General features: G+C 42.4%; 1 protein-coding gene across 1 annotated transcript in view; it reads right to left on the bottom strand.

Moving 5' to 3' along the window:
* LOC120519033 (butyrophilin subfamily 1 member A1-like) overlaps positions 1–18,710 on the bottom strand; it is a 65,683-nt gene that overhangs the window by 37,479 nt on the left and 9,494 nt on the right. Inside the window, exon 2 of the mRNA XM_039742114.1 lies at positions 16,975–17,046. Coding sequence (XP_039598048.1) covers positions 16,975–17,046 — 72 coding nt within the window. The remainder of the gene's footprint in view (positions 1–16,974; positions 17,047–18,710) is intronic.

The raw sequence follows: 18,710 nt of genomic DNA, 5'->3' as shown, positions 1-18,710 counted from the left end.
CAGAAGGACATCACTTCCAGTTCCCCTACATCACTTCCAGTCTGATCCCTTAAAGCCACCATCTTTTCCAACCCTCATCAGTTCTGTTTTGGACTAAGTATTGTCAACAGCTCTGTGCTACTTTCAAAAAACCATTTGCTTCCAGGAATATTATACAGGTGGCTGCCCCTAACCTTTTTATGTGTGTCGAGTCTGTTCCTTTTTACAGTGTAGAACATCTGGTCTCTCTGGCGTGATGATCATCTTCCTCTGCTGTCAGAGTAGCTTTGTAAACTCCATATTTCAGTGGCAGCACTCTTCGATGTGCGCAGACCTGGGACTGACCAGATCTCTGTAGGTGGGTACAGCTTTTATTGGTCTGGTTGCTCTGATGGCTGCCATACTCAGGGAGTAGCTGTTGCTGTGGCACATCAGCTCCTTCCAATGGTGTCCGATATAGTTCCTTTCAATGAGCATATTATGAGACTCAGATTAAGGCACTTTCTGAGTGTCTTGTTTGTTTTCTCAGTGTGTGCTCTGACCGCGGTGAGTGATGTCTCGGGGAGTGAGACATTTTATTCGCAACTTCACTCAGTAGATGTGGTGACTCTTCTCTGATCGACTTCAATGTGACCACTGGTACTGAAATGGTTGACTATAAGGATTGTGTCAGCCCCCAAGGGTCTGGCCACCACAGTGAAAGTGGCTTCATGTTCCTTGACTTTACAAAAGATCAGAGGCTGTGGAACACTGGATCCTGGTTCCCACACTCTGAGCTGCATTCTTGGACTTGGCACTTCAATATTGGCGGTGCAGTAAAGGAGATTGAGCATATCCTCATGGGCAGATGCTGGAGGCTCCCACAAAACTAATTGAATTCTGACCACAGACTTGTTGTTGCTACTTTGAAGATCCAACTTAGGTCCAGTAGGCTACCACCTACTAGGAGAATGAGGCTGGACCTGGCCTGACTCCAAGATCAGGCTGTTTCTAATGAGTTTGCACACAGTCTGCGTGAGGAACTTGCAGACTTGGGTGCGACTGTGATGTGGAAGACCTTACATGACAAGACCCTGAAGGTTGCTGAGGGTTGTGTTGGTGTTACTGGTGCTCCCAGGAGGTGTTTCATCTCGCAGGGCTCCCTGGATATCATCCAGAGGAGTCACCGTGCACAGCGTGATGGCAACTGTACTGGAAACTGAGAAGGACAGCTGTGAGGGCTCTGAGAGAAGATAAGGAGGCATTTGTTAGAGGAATCTGTGAGCAAGTGACACACCATCTGTGGTCTAGTGACCCACGTCCTGCTTACAGAGGAATTAAAGCATTATGCACATCTGAATCTGTTCCTCGAAGAGACGCAGTCAGGGTGGGTGAAGGAATGGTCCTAATGGATGACGTTGCAATTGTGACCGGCTGGGCTGGGTACTTTGAGCAACTGTTTAAAGCTGATCCTCTGGCTAGGACACTGGACATCTTTGGGTCAATGGTTCTTGAGGCTGATCCACCAATTAGCTGTGAACCACACAATCTCACTGAGATTGCACAAGTGGTGAACCAGCTAAGGATAGAGAGGGTTGCAAGGATCTGTTATATCTGGAGTGAGCTTCTCCAGGGTGGTGGTAAGACGGTCCTCTTTGCATTGCAAGCAATCTTTGCTTTGATTTGAGAGATATATGTTATCCCGACTGACTGGAAAATGGAACCTGTAGTCCCTATGTGAAAAGGGAAGGGTGATTGCCTGGATTGCGGCGACTGCAGGGGGATACTGTAACACTACACTCGGTGTCAGGTAAAGTCCTTGCTAGGGTCATCCACAATAAGATCCGTGATCACTTGCTCACCTACCAGCGACCGGAGCAGTCTGGTTTAACACATAAGAAGTCTTCCATCAACCGTATACTGGCACTGAAGGTTTTCATGGAGTGCAAACACGAATATCGGCAGTTTCTTTGCAGCCATTGTCAATTTTCATAAAGCGTTCAACTCAGTTGATTGAACTGCCCTGTGGGACATCCTGAGACTTCATGGGATCCCCTCAAAGCCGCCTAATGTCATGGCTGGCCTGTACACTGGTACTGTGAGCGCTATGAAGAATGGAGGCAGAACCTCTGCAATTTTCCCAGTTGATTCTGGGGTTCGTCAGGGATGTGTTCTTGCTCCTACAGTTCAGTGCTTGCATGGACTGGGTGTTGGGCAAGGTCATGGGGTCCAGTGGCTGTGGCACATCTGTTGGTGAAGAAAGATTCACTGATCTTGACTTTGCTGACGATGCTGTGATCTTCGCAGAGTCAATGAAGGCTCTGATTGGGGCTCTCAAGAGACTGAGTGAGGAATCTGAGTGAATGGGCTTGCGAGTATCCTGATAAAAACCAATATCCAGGTCTTTAATGACCTCTTGGGCACAGCCATCAGTGGTGTGTCTGTCTGCGGAGTGTTGACCTAGCAGTGACATTCATTATTCTTCCTATGAAATCAGAAGACAGGTTGGAAGAGCATGAGGAGTCATGAGGTCACTGGAAAAGTGTGTGTGGCACTCCCGATATCTTTACAAATTGACGAAGGTCCAAGTCTTTAGATTCCTGGTGCTTCCTGTTTTTCTATACGGTTGTGAGACATGGATACTACCCAGTGACCTGAGAGACAAACACTGGACTTCTAGAGTACTGTGTCTCTTTGGAGAATCCTTGGGTACCACTGATTTGACTTTGTGTCGAACAAGCGGTGGCTCATTACCTGCATTGTGAGGGAGCATCAGTTACAGCACTATGGCCATGTGGCACAATTCCCCAAGGGTGATCCAGCTCACAGGATTCTCATTGTTGAGAACCTAAGCGGCTCGACCAGGATGCCCATGTAACACCTGGTTGCAGCAGATAGATAGTCATTTCCAGAGGGTGGGACTGGGTTGTGTGTCTGCCTGGGGGGTTGTCAACCAGGATCCCGAGCTGTTTTGTCATGTTGTGTATGTGGCAACATGCAGTACCAGAACATGCTCCCCAGCCTGACTTGATCTGATAGTATGCCAGTTCACAGAAGCACAAGTACAGCAAACATATAAATTGACTGTTTTTTTTTTTTTTAGATATTTGTGTTTTTTTTGTGTTTTACTTGCACGGTACAGGTGATCATAAGACATGAGAGTAATTAGCCAAAGGTTGTATGAAATATATAATTTGGTTACAAATCCCTTACACAGAAAAGCTGCTTCAATTAGAGCTGTGAGTAAAAACTGTTAAAATGTTTAGCTGATTTGAAGAAAAATATTTTAGGAAATAAAGTAAAAACAATTGGCACATAAGCTCCAAGCACTTCTCCCTCCCAACCACCTCTCACAATAAAAATGTGCTTTACAGAAAAAACAAGATAAATTTGGCAGGCTCATTCCTTACAGCTTACTTACAAAAGTTAGACAGGTTTCATTTCGAAATTCTATGCGTAACGGTCATAACTGGAACCTACTTACTTACGTACATATATATGGCCATAGCCTGCAGCTTGGTCACCGTGTAAGGCGGAGTTGCGTCCCTCATCGTCACGCCTCCCGCGTAATTGAGTGCCTGCCCATATAAGGCCGTTGTCAGCAGCTATCCAATAGACATGCTGCCGCGAAATATTTGCGGGTGAAGGACTGTGCTTATATCATTTTATTAAGATTAATAAATTAACAGTGGGAGGTCAGCTTTAAGTTAAAGGACTCCGAAGCTGTGGAATGAAGTGGTTCCATCTCATGGGAATAACAAATGTTCCAGGCTTCAATTAAAATACCACAGGACTGGACACTTAAAGTCTATTAAATAATCATTCTCTGAAAACACTCTAAAAACTTCAGTTTAGCCTTTGACCTTTCTCGAGGACAAGAACTGCTTGTTTCACAACACACCTGTTGAATCACTTTTAATGTTTTCTGACATCAAAGTCAAGTCTGTTCAAGTCAGCTGCACATTCCCAGGAGTCAAAGTGCCTTACCTCATGTCATTTGATAACTTGATCTGCAAGTGTTTCATTGACAATTGCTGCCCCAAACTTGTCAAATACGTTGGTTTGGGCTGTACAGCAGAGTATAAAGAGACTGGACCCAATGGCCAATTTGGAAGAATTTAGGGCAGTCTACCAGAACATGTGTCTGTGTTCTTAGCCACAATCCATCATTTAAATATAAATATAGGCAGTCCCCAGTGTACAACTAAGATCCGTTTCAAAGTCTGTCTTTAAGTTGAAATTGTTACTTAATTGGAGCAGGTACATACAGTTCTTAGTTTATGTCAGTTAGTTAAATAATTTCCTTAATATATAGTATACTAGCAAAATACCCGCGCTTCGCAGCAGAGAAGTAGTGTGTTAAAGAAGTTATGAAAAAGAAAAGGAAAGATTTTAAAAATAACATAACATGTGTGGCAGGTGGCTGGGTGTGGTCACCAATCAGCCACCTACTTAAGGAGCCACCGCCCTGCAATCAAGGCTGGAGTCGGGTGAGGAGGAGGACAAGGTCGAGGCAGAGGAGGCGAAGAGAGGCCTGAGTATTTGTGTGAAGAGGACTGTGTTTGTGGACTTTGGGGAGCTGGGGGTTTGGTGGCGGTGCACTTGACTTTTGTATAGCATTGTGTAAATAAACGTGGGTGATGATTAAAACGGTGTCCGTCTGTGTGTGTCAGGGCCGCTATACTTCACAGTGGCGTAGTCGGCAGGATGCTCCAGCTGGGTCAAGGTGGGGACCTGCAGTGATAAATATTTCTGTGAAGGGCCCGGCAGCAGCGAAGTGCTGTATGGACCATTGGGGGTCCATTGAAGGACTTTGTTTTTGGGGCGGTTCGCCACGCGGAGCCAGGAAAGGGGCTGCTGAGACGAGAGGCTGTGGCGGCGAAAGCCGCAGCAGCAACAGAGCTGCCTGGAAAGACGCTCTCGAGTGAGAGAGGAGAGCGAGAAGGCCAGCCAAAAGTCCCTCCTCGATACAGACACGGGATTGGACAGTGTGTCCTGTTCTCTTGCCAGTGGTTGGTCGAAGGCGAGAGCAGGGAATGTCCGTCCCGTGCACCCAGGAAACCCGAGTGGGCCGCAGGGAAAGGCCCATAGAGAGCAGTCTGTCGGTGGAACCCTGCACAAGATAAGCCCACCGCCGGCTGCTTCTCTCTCCCTGGCGGCTGTGTTGCAGGAGCTGCAAGACGAACTGCACCTTGTGCTGTCGCCGCCGGCCGAGCGATGTGCCCTCCGGGCGGAGACGCTGGACTCAGAAGGGAGGGCAGTGCCGTCGAGTCGGCGCCGCAGGCAGAAAAGGATCGGCGCACTGCAGGAGCTCCTGGGCGGAGAGGTACAGCGGGGAAGGTAGGTGAGACCAACCCGTAAAGCTCCGGATGCCAGCAGGCTCTTACAATAAGCAGATCCAAGCCGCTGCGGCGTCCCAAAGTAAGCGGAGGAAAGCGGCTTGAGGAAGACAGTTCCTCCAACATGGGAGGGCGATGTGCGCTGGGTGCGCCACGTCACGTGAAGGCCGTCCTCTGCGGAGGCCAAGGAAAACCCATGGCGTGGGAGTTGGACACAACGCCTGAGCCCACGGGTGGTTCCATGGCAGGGACCGCCGACTTACCCACGAGGAAGCCAAGCGGGGAGCAACAGAGGGCGATTGGGCGGAGAAGCGTTGGCCCAGCTGAAAGGAGGAGCCGAGGGGCTGCGTCAGGGCAATGTCCCCACCCCTTGTTTTTCTGTTTTCTTTACAGGCTCGGGCCCTATCCTGCAATGTGTCGGCTTGGTGCCGAGGCGTCTTCGTCCTCGTGGAATGGTCCGCTGGTACCGGGAGGTCCCAGCTAGCGGGGGAGTACTGTGGCTGGGTGTGGTCACTAATCAGCCACCTACTTAAGGAGCCGCCGCCCTGCAATCAAGGCTGGAGTCGGGTGAGGAGGAGGACAAGGTCGAGGCAGAGGAGGCGAAGAGAGGCCTGAGTATTTGTGTGAAGAGGACTGTGTTTGTGGACTTTGGGGAGCTGGGGGTTTGGTGGCGGTGCACTTGACTTTTGTATAGCATTGTGTAAATAAACGTGGGTGATGATTAAAACGGTGTCCGTCTGTGTGTGTCCGGGCCGCTATACTTCACACATGATTGTCAATGTAATTGCTTTGTCACTTTTATGGGTGTTGCTGTCATCAAGGATTTGATTATCATTATTTCTTTCAATCAGGTTCGTATTTGGAGGATGTGTTGTGTATAAGTTATATTCCGTGGTTCAACCGTTGTAAAGATAACAGGTTTCGTTCATCGAAGAGTTCACTAGCCAAATCGGTACTCGTGAATCTGAGATGTTTAACAGGCATTCCCGGTATTAAGTTGTGGATTTGCCTGCGAATATTTAGTGGCAGCGTGTCTATGAACTTAATTTAAAGTTAAGCTTTACACCTTGCTTTCCTATTCGTTTGCATAAGCACAGTCCTTCACCAGCAATTTTAACTCCATTACAGCAATTTTAACTCAGTTACAAAGTGATCCAAAGTCTTGTTTATACCCTGCGTCTTCTCATTAAACTTGTATCTCACGAATATCGTGATTAAGTGCGTAGGCATGACAAACGCCAGCGGCAGCCTGTCTATGAACTTAAACTTAAGGTTTACACAGTGCTTTGTTTCCTCAGTAGCTGCACTTATGAATATGCTTGTATGCGTCACTCGCTTCATATTCTTTTGCTGCCTTCTCAATTGTGTAATGCGTTTTTTTGAACAGGTTTCATTCATTGAAGTAATCACTACCCAAATCGGAACTCGTGAATCTAAGATGTTTAACAGGAATTCCCAGTATTAAGCTGTGGATTTGCCTACGAATATTTAGCGGCAGCGTGTCTATGAACGTAATTTAAACTTAAGCTTTACACCTTTCTTTCCTATTGATATGTGTACAAAGGCTTGTTCAGCATCAGAGGGTTGTTCGTTTCCTACTGCATCAATAAGCAGCTCGTCTTCCTCTTTATCTGAGACATCACACACTGCTTGCATGAGTTTACCTTTACCAGTCCTGCAAAGTCAGGTCACGTGAGCCGCTCCGAGTACATGCATCGAAGCTTCTCAGCTGTGCTTGTGCTATCTCGCGCAATCTTGCAATGTCCACGGCTTTATTTAATGTTAGCTCAGACACCAGCACTTAAAAGTTTCTCTCGCACTTTTGCTGAGATTGTGCCAAACACTATTATATCCCTGACCATCTCATCTTCGTTTGTATAAGCACAGTCCTTCACCCGCAAATATTTCGCGACAGCATGTCTATTGGATAGCTGCTGACAACGGCCTTATATGGGCAGGCACTCAATTACGCGGGAGGCGTGACGATGAGGGACGCAACTCCGCCTTACACGGTGACCAAGCTGCAGGCTATGGCCATATATATGTACGTAAGTAAGTAGGTTCCAGTTATGACCGTTACGCATAGAATTTCGAAATGAAACCTGCCCAACTTTTGTAAGTAAGCTGTAAGGAATGAGCCTGCCAAATTTCAGCCTTCTACCTACACGGGAAGTTGGAGAATTAGTGATGAGTCAGTGAGTCAGTCAGTCAAGGCTTTGCCTTTTATTAGTATAGATAGACAGTATACCTTTCTATGTATACAAACTTAACATAGTGTTAATGGAAATGTGATCTAACTTAAAACGGCTCCTTTCTCAACCCAACAAATTGCAGAAGCTTTGCAAAGTTTTCATGAATGTCACAAAGTACTGTAGTGTATGCGTCGGTGGCGTATGCTACAATGTGTATGACATAATTTTCGTCATCAATCCTGGCACAATCAATCCTATGCAAAAATCAAAAGTTTATGCAGGCAGAAATGGAATATAGCCAACTGAGAAGGCGATTCTTACTTATGGACGAGGGACATAGAACAACAATTGTATAAAAATGTTCAAGAAATTACTAAAAATGGCAGCATTAATAAATCTCTTGTTATTAATTCACATGGACTTGTATGATTTCAGACTCTTGTTAAGAACCTTAGGGTTTGTTTTGATTGGCACCGCTCCACGTGTTTAATTCTTATGCATTTGGCCTGTATTACCTTCCTTATACCAGTGTTTCTCAGCCTTGCACCTCAGTTTTGTCTTTTTTAAATTCAATGACAACCCACTAAAAGCAATTGCAAACTGCCCCATTGGTAAAATGAACAAGATTGGGGGGGGGGATAAGGTACAGTAAAATGAGCTCACTTAGAAAAGGGAAGAAATATCACGCTGCACTGTCCATCCCTTAGGTGACCCACTTGCAAACCAATAATGGCAATCCAGGACCCACTGGTTGCAATCCAGGTGACTGAGCGACTGAAACCCACTGGCAGCACAACTCAGTGGTTGAGAAACTCCACCCTATACAAAGCCTGTGTGCGGACACGAGGACTCAAAGATCAGTTTGTGCAACTTGGTTAGCCTGAAGTTACAGTATGTATACTGGTATCCCACACCAGACCCATAGAGTTTCAATTCCAATGACCTGTATACTTTGTGACCAACATAGGGCATAGCGACCAGTCCCAAATGGAGCTTTAAGTCGGTACATGACTGTATCAGCAAGATTGATGTGTAAAACAAAGACAAAACATAGAATGGATTCTAAAATTGTGCAGTGTTCTGCACGGAATGCTTGAACTATAGACACAGCAGAGTGCACATCCTTTGTGTGAGACTGCATCTGCAGCTGCCTGTGCCTGAGTATCAACAAGCCTTCTTTGAATTATTATATAATAGGCTTTATTACAGTCTGTTCGTAAGTATGAGTTGCCTGTAAGTCAGACATTCTTGGCCCAGGGACTTCCTGTATATTATTTTGTTGTTGTGTACAATTTTTGTTTGGTTTGCTTTCATTAGTATTAATGTTGAAATAGTATAATCTTTCTTCCCTGTGGGTGCACGCTGGAATCTCAGCCTCTGAGATTCACAGTCTGAATATTTATAAATGTGTGTGTTCATTTAACAGTTAGGCTTTGAATTAAATGTAACACATGTCAAGTTTAGCTGCTTGCAAGTTTTTTATTTTGAAACACACACCAAAGAGAAGCCTCTGAGGTTGCATGTAAACTATTATTCATGTAGCACATTCTAAGAAAGCCACATAACCCCTGAGGGTTCATGATATACATACAACATGCTAGTTAAACAGCGGTTTAACTGCTGAGGTTACATATAAAAGGCAACTATTAACCATAGTCATAATTCTTTCTAAGGGTATGCAACCTAAAGCTTTGTAAAAGATAGCAAGTCAGTGCTAACTCAAACATTATAGTAACTTATAAATAATTCATAACTATGAGTAATAAGAAGATTTAGAGTCAGATAAAAAATCCACACACTTATTCCATCATGGGCTGAGAGATGTGACAACTGCAGTATAAGGCTGGTGAAATAAGCAATTAAAATAAAAGACATAAATTCATAATTATTAAATGCATTGTAATGAAGCACTATATAGCGCCCGACCCGGCACAGACTGACGCAGAGGCACATACAAAATGAACATATGCTTTATTAGTTCTTTAGCCGTGGGACATGTCTACCCCGTGCCACACAGCCCAATACAGTCCCAAAAGCACAATTATACCACCAAAACACTCTATTTGTTCACCACTCCTCCTCACCAAGCTTAGTCCTCCTCCTCCCAACTCCAGCTGGAGAGTGGTAGCGGCTGGCCCCTTTTATAGCCCACCCGGAAGCGTTCCAGGTGCTTGACCACCTTGTCCTAATTGCACTTCCGGGTGGGGCTGAAGATTTGTCCAGCTGGGCTGTTGAGACCATGCAGCACCCCCTAGCGGCCATCGCAGCTCCCAACCAGGCTGTGGAAAACTGGAAGACTCCATCTCCCATAGAGCCAGGCGGCAGGCTGGGAAATCATCATCGTTCCAGGAGGCTGCCACCAAGCATCCCGGAGGAGGTATTGAGCTGTCCATGTTTGCTCCCCCGGAACATATGCAGCAGGGGCATCCTGGCCGGGCATGGGACCCAGCCATCCATCACAGCATAAATTAATAACTAGCTGAATAGGCCTGCATCTCCATAATCCTTGATATTTTGCTCCAAAACTCTACCTCTTAACTAACTGTTACCTTGCTTTTCTGTTTTTGTTGTGTTGAGTTTTTCTTAATTCTTTGGCTCCAGGGACACCAGGGCAGAGCCCTTTCAGAGCTCTTTCTTTTAGCTCTAGAGCCCACTAAAACAGCACAGGCTCTAAAACTTGATCTTTATTGCCTGGCTATGTAGTTGCAAGGAATTTCTCTTGGTGTTACATCCATAAATATTATAAAGTAGATGGAATAAATAGCCAATATGTAACACTATTATATACAGTATATAGCAAGTAGTCACAAACTGTTTAACTAGAGTGACCTCAGCAGAGAAGAAATTATGTATGTGCTAGATGGTCCTTGCTTTTAACAGCTGATAAAGTTTCTATGACAGTAAAAACTGAAAAAGATGGTTCCCAGGGTGAGCTTTGTAGTGGAGTGTCAAAGGATTGCTATCTAGCATATACTGTAAATTGAGAAATATTTTGTATGTATTTGTAATGTTAAAAACTCAGGAAGCTGGACAAACCAGTTTTCCACTCCAGGAGTATCGCTGATGTTAAAAGCAACATCTGGAACAGGTTTGTGGTTTATCTGTTTTCTTTCTTTCCTGTTTCCATGGAACTACAGAAAATTATACACTTGGGAGTTGAGCTTGCATGAGCTATTGTATCAGTGAATGTCACATCCTCACACTGTAAAATAGACGAACTGGGAAGGAGGGGTGTGCGTGAGATCTTTCATTAATGAATAGCCAGGAAGGAACAAGTAGACTTATTCTATTGGTCATTTGAAATGGATTTTGGCTGAAAAAGGATTGGATGAGCCAATGGAATTGAGTGCACCCACTGATCCAGAGGTATACCAATAGAGGTTGGGCCAGTATAAGACAAAGCTTCACCTCCCCCCTGTCTCTCACAATCTGGAAGAGAAGACCACATCTCTCACTTGCCATTGCTGCTTGAAGGGAAGACAATTCTGTCTCAGCAGCCATATTGAGACAAGCACACTGCCTGGGCCTGTGCTGATGATGAATTGAACAGGAAGATTTAAATGCAACTGTAAGTTATTGCACCACCTGAAACTACACATCCGGCATTTTCATGTTGTGTGGTTTTTGTTGTTGTGATAAGACAGCCCAAGCACAGACAGACAGATACCAGATGTTGAATGCCACACACGTTTATGCAACTATTTACAATTCCTTAAAAAGTCCTGCACCATACACAGTGCTCCAGCACCAACCACCCTTCTCTCTGGGCCTCACAATGGTCCTCTTTGGGCCACCTTCTCTCCACTCTCCAAAGCGGTCCCTTTTATGCTTCCTTGGTATACTCCAGGAGCCCCTTGATGAACTTCCTCCAGCACTTCCTGGTGTGGCAGAGTGCCACATGAGCACCCGGAAGCACTCCGGGTGACCCTGGAATTCCTTCCACCAGCACTTCCTGGTGTGGCAGAAGTGCTGGCTTCCAGGGCTCTAGGATCCAGTAAATGCCGCTGCCGATGGCCACGGACCCCTATAGGGTTCAGCTTTCCAGCTCGGTTCCCATGAACCCCGTAGCAAACAGGACGGCTGTCCTCTTGTGGCCCGAGGGAAGTATAATCCCTCTCCCGGTCCTTCCAGGTGTCCCGGCTGGGTATGGCACCCAGCCGCCCGTGACAGTGTGCAAAACCACATTCTATTTTTTTATATGGCACTAGTTATAATAAAATTTATTACCTATAAATCATAGTTAAAAGTAATGCTTTTTTCTCTTTCTTGTTCTTTTACTTTGTCTAACTGCCTACGTTTGTAGATGCAGAAGGCATGTGGGAAGAAGTGCTGAAATACACTAGAGTGGTATGGGATTTGAAGCATTTTGATAAAGTCTACAAAATAAACAGTATAAAGTGGAAAACAGAGTCAATTAGGACTCTATACAACACAGATAATATTTCCTGACCCACAATGTATACAAGTCCTCAACAGAGCACAATGTGTGGCCTACAATCCTATCTGCAGTCTGCATAACATGTTTTGAGTGAACATATGCACTGACATTCCAGACATGTATGGAGAAAGTGAGGATGCTTTCAATGATTGCTTCATAAAATGGAATCAGTACTGACTGGCACAGGTTCAACTTTTTAAGCTTGTGGAGAAAAACCATACAAGTTTTTTTGATAAGAGAAATTATGTTTTCATATGTTAACTCCACTGTAACACATTTCTCACCTCAGTATGCAAATCCATCCATCCATCCATTTTCCATCCCGCTGAATCCAAACACTGGGTCACGAGGATCTGCTGGAGCCAATCCCAGCCAACACAGGGCACAAGGCAGGAACCAATCCTGGGCAAGGTGCCAACCCACTGCAGGACACACACAAACACACCAAGAACACACTAGGGCCAATTTAGAATCGCCAATCCACCTAACCTGCATGTCTTTTGACTGTGGGAGGAAACCCACGCAGATATGGGGAGAACATGCAAACTACACGCTGGGAGGACCTGGGAAGTGAACCCGGGTCTCCTAACTGCGAGGCAGCAGCACTACCACTGCGCCACCATGCCGTCCAGTATGCAAATCACATAGTTTAATAATGAAAGACAGCAGAGAAAAGGAAAACTTACGATTTATATGAAAAAATACACACTTGGGTTAGTAAAAATACCATTATTGCTTTTAATTGACTTGTGAGCTCATTGCTATGTATGCACACAACTTTGAAATATGGCAGTGTCCTGCCAGCAGCACACCTCGTGCATAAGTGGTTAACCCTAATTGATGGTTTGATTTTATCTTTCCAAATGTTTGCTAACCTTAAAATTGTCTGTAAGGCACCCAAAATCTAGAATAGTATAAAAATAATGTAGAATACTATAATAATGTTAATAGACCCTATCAATCAGTATTTAAATCAAGGTGGAAAATGCATTATTTTTAGTAGCATACTCCTAATAGAGCTTGGGATAACATTTTGTAGTGTCCTAAGTTTGTCATGTTTTGCTTGGTTAGTTTTTCCTTCTATTTTTTACTTAATTATGTCTTGTTTAGCTAGTTAAAGTCTTTAATTAATTATTGCCCTTAAGATACTGTCAATAATTTATGAAATTGTTATACAGTCAGCTAAATGGCTTCTAATCAATCCAATGAAAGGCAGAGCACTGGCCTCTGGTAATGAGCTTCAACTTGAATCACTTCTGCACAGATTTTCTTTTGTGGTTAAGCACAGTTTCAGTCTTTCCTCTGGTTTTGTTCTTGCTAATGTGTCAAGGATTTGGGTTTAAGTTTTGGTTTTGTATTGAATTTTGTTTGTGTATTATGCATTATTCACTTCCTTCAATTTTGTTCCTTTTTCACTGTGTTTATTTGTTCCCTTATTTCATATCTAGGTTTTCTTCTTGTTGATTATTTCATAAATCATTTATTAAATAATCTAATAGTTTACTTTCTTGTTCATCAAGTTGTGTTTAGGTGATATTGACACTTTGTTTCTGCTTCCTACATACAGACAACTGCTGAAACAAATCAAGTCAATAATAAAAACAAAGATATTGTGACAAGATGATGCTGAATCAAAGCTGCAGGCCTATTTGATTCCACTGGTGGGGATACGTTTAAAGCAGCTGCCACTGAGAGGTCACCAACTAACACAGAAGAAAATTCTTCATCAGTAACCGCTACCTCAGAAATGTGCTAATAAAAAGTAAAGAATAGGACTAAATACTGGAAACAATGGATGAACATAAGAGTCCTTTCCTTTCTCAAAGTCTGCCATACAGCATATTAATTTGGCAGCAGCCTGCAAGAAGCTGAAACACGGCGTCAACATTTCCATGAAAAACTGCAACACGTACATATAAATATATATTACTAACTAATCAGAATCACAGTGCATTAAGGTAGGTATTCACACAATTGTCAAGTAACTAACCCTGTGCGACAAACACTGAAGCCTCCTTGCCACATAAGTTTAACATCCTGTATGCTCATTTTGAATCAGAAACATACAAATTTCTAATAGGACCATGGTTTCACCATGGACACGGTGGGAAAATATCTAATGAAAACACATAGCATTGGGTGTTAGACTATTGTGGGGTACAGTTACTCATTCTGGGCCAATTTGGACTTATCAGTCAACTAGTCAATCATACACCTTTGGGAGAAACACTAGAGACTACCCTGAGAGACTGTTCAGGATTAAGCAGGCTTAGATGGTATGGTATGATAAGGTACTATAGACAGACAAGGAGAATATGTAAACTCTACAGAAATAAAGTCAGGATTCAAACCTGGTCTCCTGGAGCTGTGAGGCAGCTGTGCCACTGCGCTGATTTTACAATACTATGAAAAACATTGAGAACTCTAAATAACTCAAAACCTGTTCTTCTAACAGAGTACATGGCATATGGCATTGGTTGAATTACCTCTTTTTTTTTTTTTTTTTTTTTTTGGTTTTCTGTTTAGCAGATAAAAGATATGTTTATATATTGTGATGAATCGGGCTGCATTTTCACTTTCTATAGCAGGTTCAGATACAGAGAAAACACATTTTAACACAGACAGCATTTTAACAAGTGTGGGATCAGCTTTGCACAAGTCTCACATCTCATGGTTAGAAAAACCTTTATAAGTGAAACAGACTTGAATCCTTTATAAAAAAAATTTTTTACTTTCATTTTGAAAGACTGTTCCTGCAATGTCAAGAATAAAGGGTGTAGAGTGGCTAAGTTTTACTTGTGCAACTCTGAACCTCACAAATGATAAGTGGTACCAGAAGCAAGGGTTGCACAAAAATGGATACACAAGAGCAGCAATATTACGATCAACATGTCCCTCTTCCTCCCCTCCTGAAGATAGGATACCTACACTTGTTAGAAAGATGTTTCAAATAATGACAGATGACCCTGAGTGCTATTTATGTACCTTTGGGCATACCACCAGAATGAAGCGCTGGAATAGAGCAACAATATTGGCCATTGGCTATACAGAATATTCCACTTTGTCCGGATGAATGATTATACTATATGAAGCATCAAATTTTTCTACATTCTATACCTCTTTGAGTTCTTTAGCAAAGAGATGTAAATTTCAAGTTTATTAAGTAGACACTCATCGTTTGATAAGATCTCTGGCTCCAGATTCTGTTAAGTCTCATTCAAAGTTGGTTCTAGGTTAATCCTGGGATGGGATGCTGAAAGGAATAAGTGACGAGGTCCGAGAAGTGAGACTTTGAATTGATGTATGATCTATTGTGTATTTAAAAAGAATACTTTTATATAGTGTTATAGTTTCATTTTTGCAACTCTGACCCTGATACATGACAAGATATATAAAAAATTCTGAATAAATATATGGAAATAGCCTGACTTGTGCCATTTAACTTCTGGTTTAAGCATGTTTTCTGACTTACAGATTTATATGCAGAAGATAAATTTATGCCATTCAGAGATCTATGCGAGAAGCACATCTTGCAATAGGAACAGTTTGTAATTGTCTAGAAATTGCATGCTGCATATTGTTTTTTTAATATGTGTTTTCAAAATTACCCTAAAAATCACAGGTTTTCCAAATGTTTAGCATCTAAACAATTTCTAGATTTTGTGTTACATTGTTCATTAGACTAATTCCACTTTGCAGTCAGCACTTGAAGCCTGCAATGTGCCAGAAATGTTCCAAAGTAAAACAAATTTCTTGAAGTGATCTTGTTGTTTAGTAAATGTAATCATATCTGAAAATGTCTTTTACAGTTTTAGTATCTAATTTTTCATTAATCAATATCTTGAACCTCATTTAGTGGTTTAAAAGCAATCACATCTACCTATGCATCTTTGACGAGTCCTTCAAATGCTGCCTTCTTAACAGATGACCTGCTATTTGAAAGTTGGGTCTTTTTGTGAGCGATCATGTAAAATCTGTGAGTGACACTCCCAGAATGTACAGTATGAGCAATCACTCATGGACTCTGCTTAGAAATGAGGAAGTGGCTTGGACTTCCGAAATGCCTCAGCAGCGTTGGACTCTACAGCGATACTGTCACTGCCCTTTCCTAGCCTGGTTGAGGAGTTCAAATGTGCAAAAGTGAGGCTGGAGATGTCACTCACGGACTCCCAGGATCCCAAAGTGAGAGGCACTCTCCCACCCTAGCAACAGGGAGGAAATGGACCCCAGCCACAGCTGTGCTACAGGACAAATCTGCTCTTCTCCATCATGACGTGGTGGGTCACGTCCAACAGGGCAGAGGAGGCTTTGGTCTTGGAGGGGTAACCTCTCTGGCAACATAGTAAACAGTCTAATAAAGACAACAGGGTCAGCTTAGGATCCTACCAAGACAACATAATAGTGACCACCATCCCCAGGTGCTCTACAAGGTCTGAGCTATAGCAGAAGTTTTACATATACAAATATTCTGTAACTGGTGCACAAACAGGCCAGGTGAATCACTCAAAATCACAGACTGAACCAGTGATCCTGATTCTGAATGGTTTAGTACTGATCAACTGAATAGTGGTGAGTAATACTTGGGTACCTCAGGGAAATGTCCTATCTCCATTTTTCCTACTTCAGTAACATATGAGAGTCTATATCTGAGTTTACAGGTATATATCTTAAGTGGGACATTACCCTCTTCAGCACGTAACTTGCCCATAGCCGACCATGTACTGATTTTTGTATCGCTAAGGCAAAAGCTTCTTAAATGGAACCAGTGTCAGGCACCTACCTGACCTCATCTTCATCTAGTACTTAAACGTCTCTCCATAAAACCCATTGCCAGAAGTGTTAAGCATCTTGTTGCAGTATATACAATAATGTATATCAGATGTAAATGTAACAGATCAACTCTAGAGCAGCGAAAGCATTTACATTTCTTTTATAATACAGGCCATAAAGACAAGTGCATGAATATCAAGTAAACATCCCTATAAAGCAATTTTTAATTCATGTTCAAGGGTTCATAGTAGAACAGACTATGGTCTTTATCACTCACCTTGCTGAGACTTACAAAACTGTAAAAGTGCCATGAAAATAAGGTATCCATTTATCACAGCAAAATTCATACCTGTAAAGAAAATCTCCAGTTAGTATTTGAATGTAATTCACAGCGTCTGATTTTGACATCCTCAAGAAAATGTACATGGTAACACAATGTATAAAATGATTAATTAAAACATGGGCACTACTGCATTTTATTGAACTTCATGTTCTCATCAACCTTTTTTAGTACTTTCAATCAGTCTTTAATCAATTAATCAATTTTCACTTTACATGCTTCCAACTATACCTTTCTTTTAAACCAAGTGTAGTTTCTCCAATGATATCCTTAATTAGTTGTGCCAGTGAGTTAAAGGAGTGAATAGGACCAAACTACTTGTCTCTGAATACAGAAAAAAACAGAAATGCTATTTATTGTGGGAGGGTGATGTGGATGTAACAACATTCTGCCACTTTTTAACTCATTTGAAATCACCATTAGTTTTACTATATCAGCACACAGTTTATGGTAAGTGTTAACTCTGACATTAGCATGTCTTTTAAAGACAAAATTACAAAACTGTCTAATGCATGCTTTTCCCTTCTTAAAAATGTTGGAAATTTAAGTCATATTCTAAATATGCAGAATACTGAAAAATTAATTAATGCATTTATTCCTAGAAGGGTTGACTATAGCAATACATTATTCACAAGCTGTTCAAATTATTCTTTATGCAGCTTTCATTTAATTCAAAATGCAACTGCAAGCATTATTACAGGAACTAGAAAATAGGAACACATAACCTCTGTCGTTAAATCCTTGCACTGGCTTCCAGTTAAGATTTGAGCTCATTTCAAAATCTACCTTTTAACATAAAAAGCCTTAACAGCCAAGGTCATGTTTACCTGTCTGAAATTTATCATTACTTAGACATCAAAACACACATTAAGATCTCAAGATGCTGGCATACTGAAGGTTTCAAGGATTAATAAAATAACAGTGGTTCGAGCTTTTAGTTGCAGAGCCCCAAACCTGTAAAATGAGCCATCAGCTTATATAAGAAGTGCCCCTTCAGTCTGAGCATTTAAATTCAGGCTAAAGACTCATGAAGTTAGTCTGGTAAACCCTAGTTAGAGCTGCTGACTAGCTGTGCATAATTCATCTCTGTTTGTCAGTCATTTGTTGAAAAATATAAGTAACACAATATTTATTTTCCGATTAATGTGGCCTATTTAATGCATTAAAAAATACTGTTGCATCCAGGGCCATTAATGAGGCAAACACCTCAGGCAGTGCTTTGGTCAGTGCTGCATTTTCATGTATTTTTGTTTTTAACATTACAAAACAATAATACAAAAATGTTAAGTGTGTACCTAAAGAATTAAATGCACATTCAGTGCCATATTTATATACGACCTTTAAAAATTTTATGAAATAAATTTTAAAGGTTTAATATTTCATACTATCTGGTTCGCAACGATACACTGCATGTCAATACATAGCACTGGTGTTCATTCTATTGATTTAAACTTACTGACATAAATGCAGGGGAGTGAACGGAAAAGGAAGGGGGTTTATGGCAGTCCTGACGCAATGCTACCACCACAATTCTATCAACCACAAAAGCATTAAATCTTTACACATGCTAAACTATCCGAAGGGGGCAGGACATGGGGCAGCAAAAAAAGCATCTTGGAGATTGCCGTTGACAGACACAGCCCTTGGAGTGTACTTTGGATGAAATTTCCAGC

Source organism: Polypterus senegalus, chromosome 18, assembly GCF_016835505.1.
Source record: "Polypterus senegalus isolate Bchr_013 chromosome 18, ASM1683550v1, whole genome shotgun sequence".
Lineage (NCBI taxonomy): Eukaryota > Metazoa > Chordata > Cladistia > Polypteriformes > Polypteridae > Polypterus > Polypterus senegalus.
Note: the sequence above shows the minus strand (reverse complement) of the source record. Positions and strands in the feature narration are given on the sequence as shown.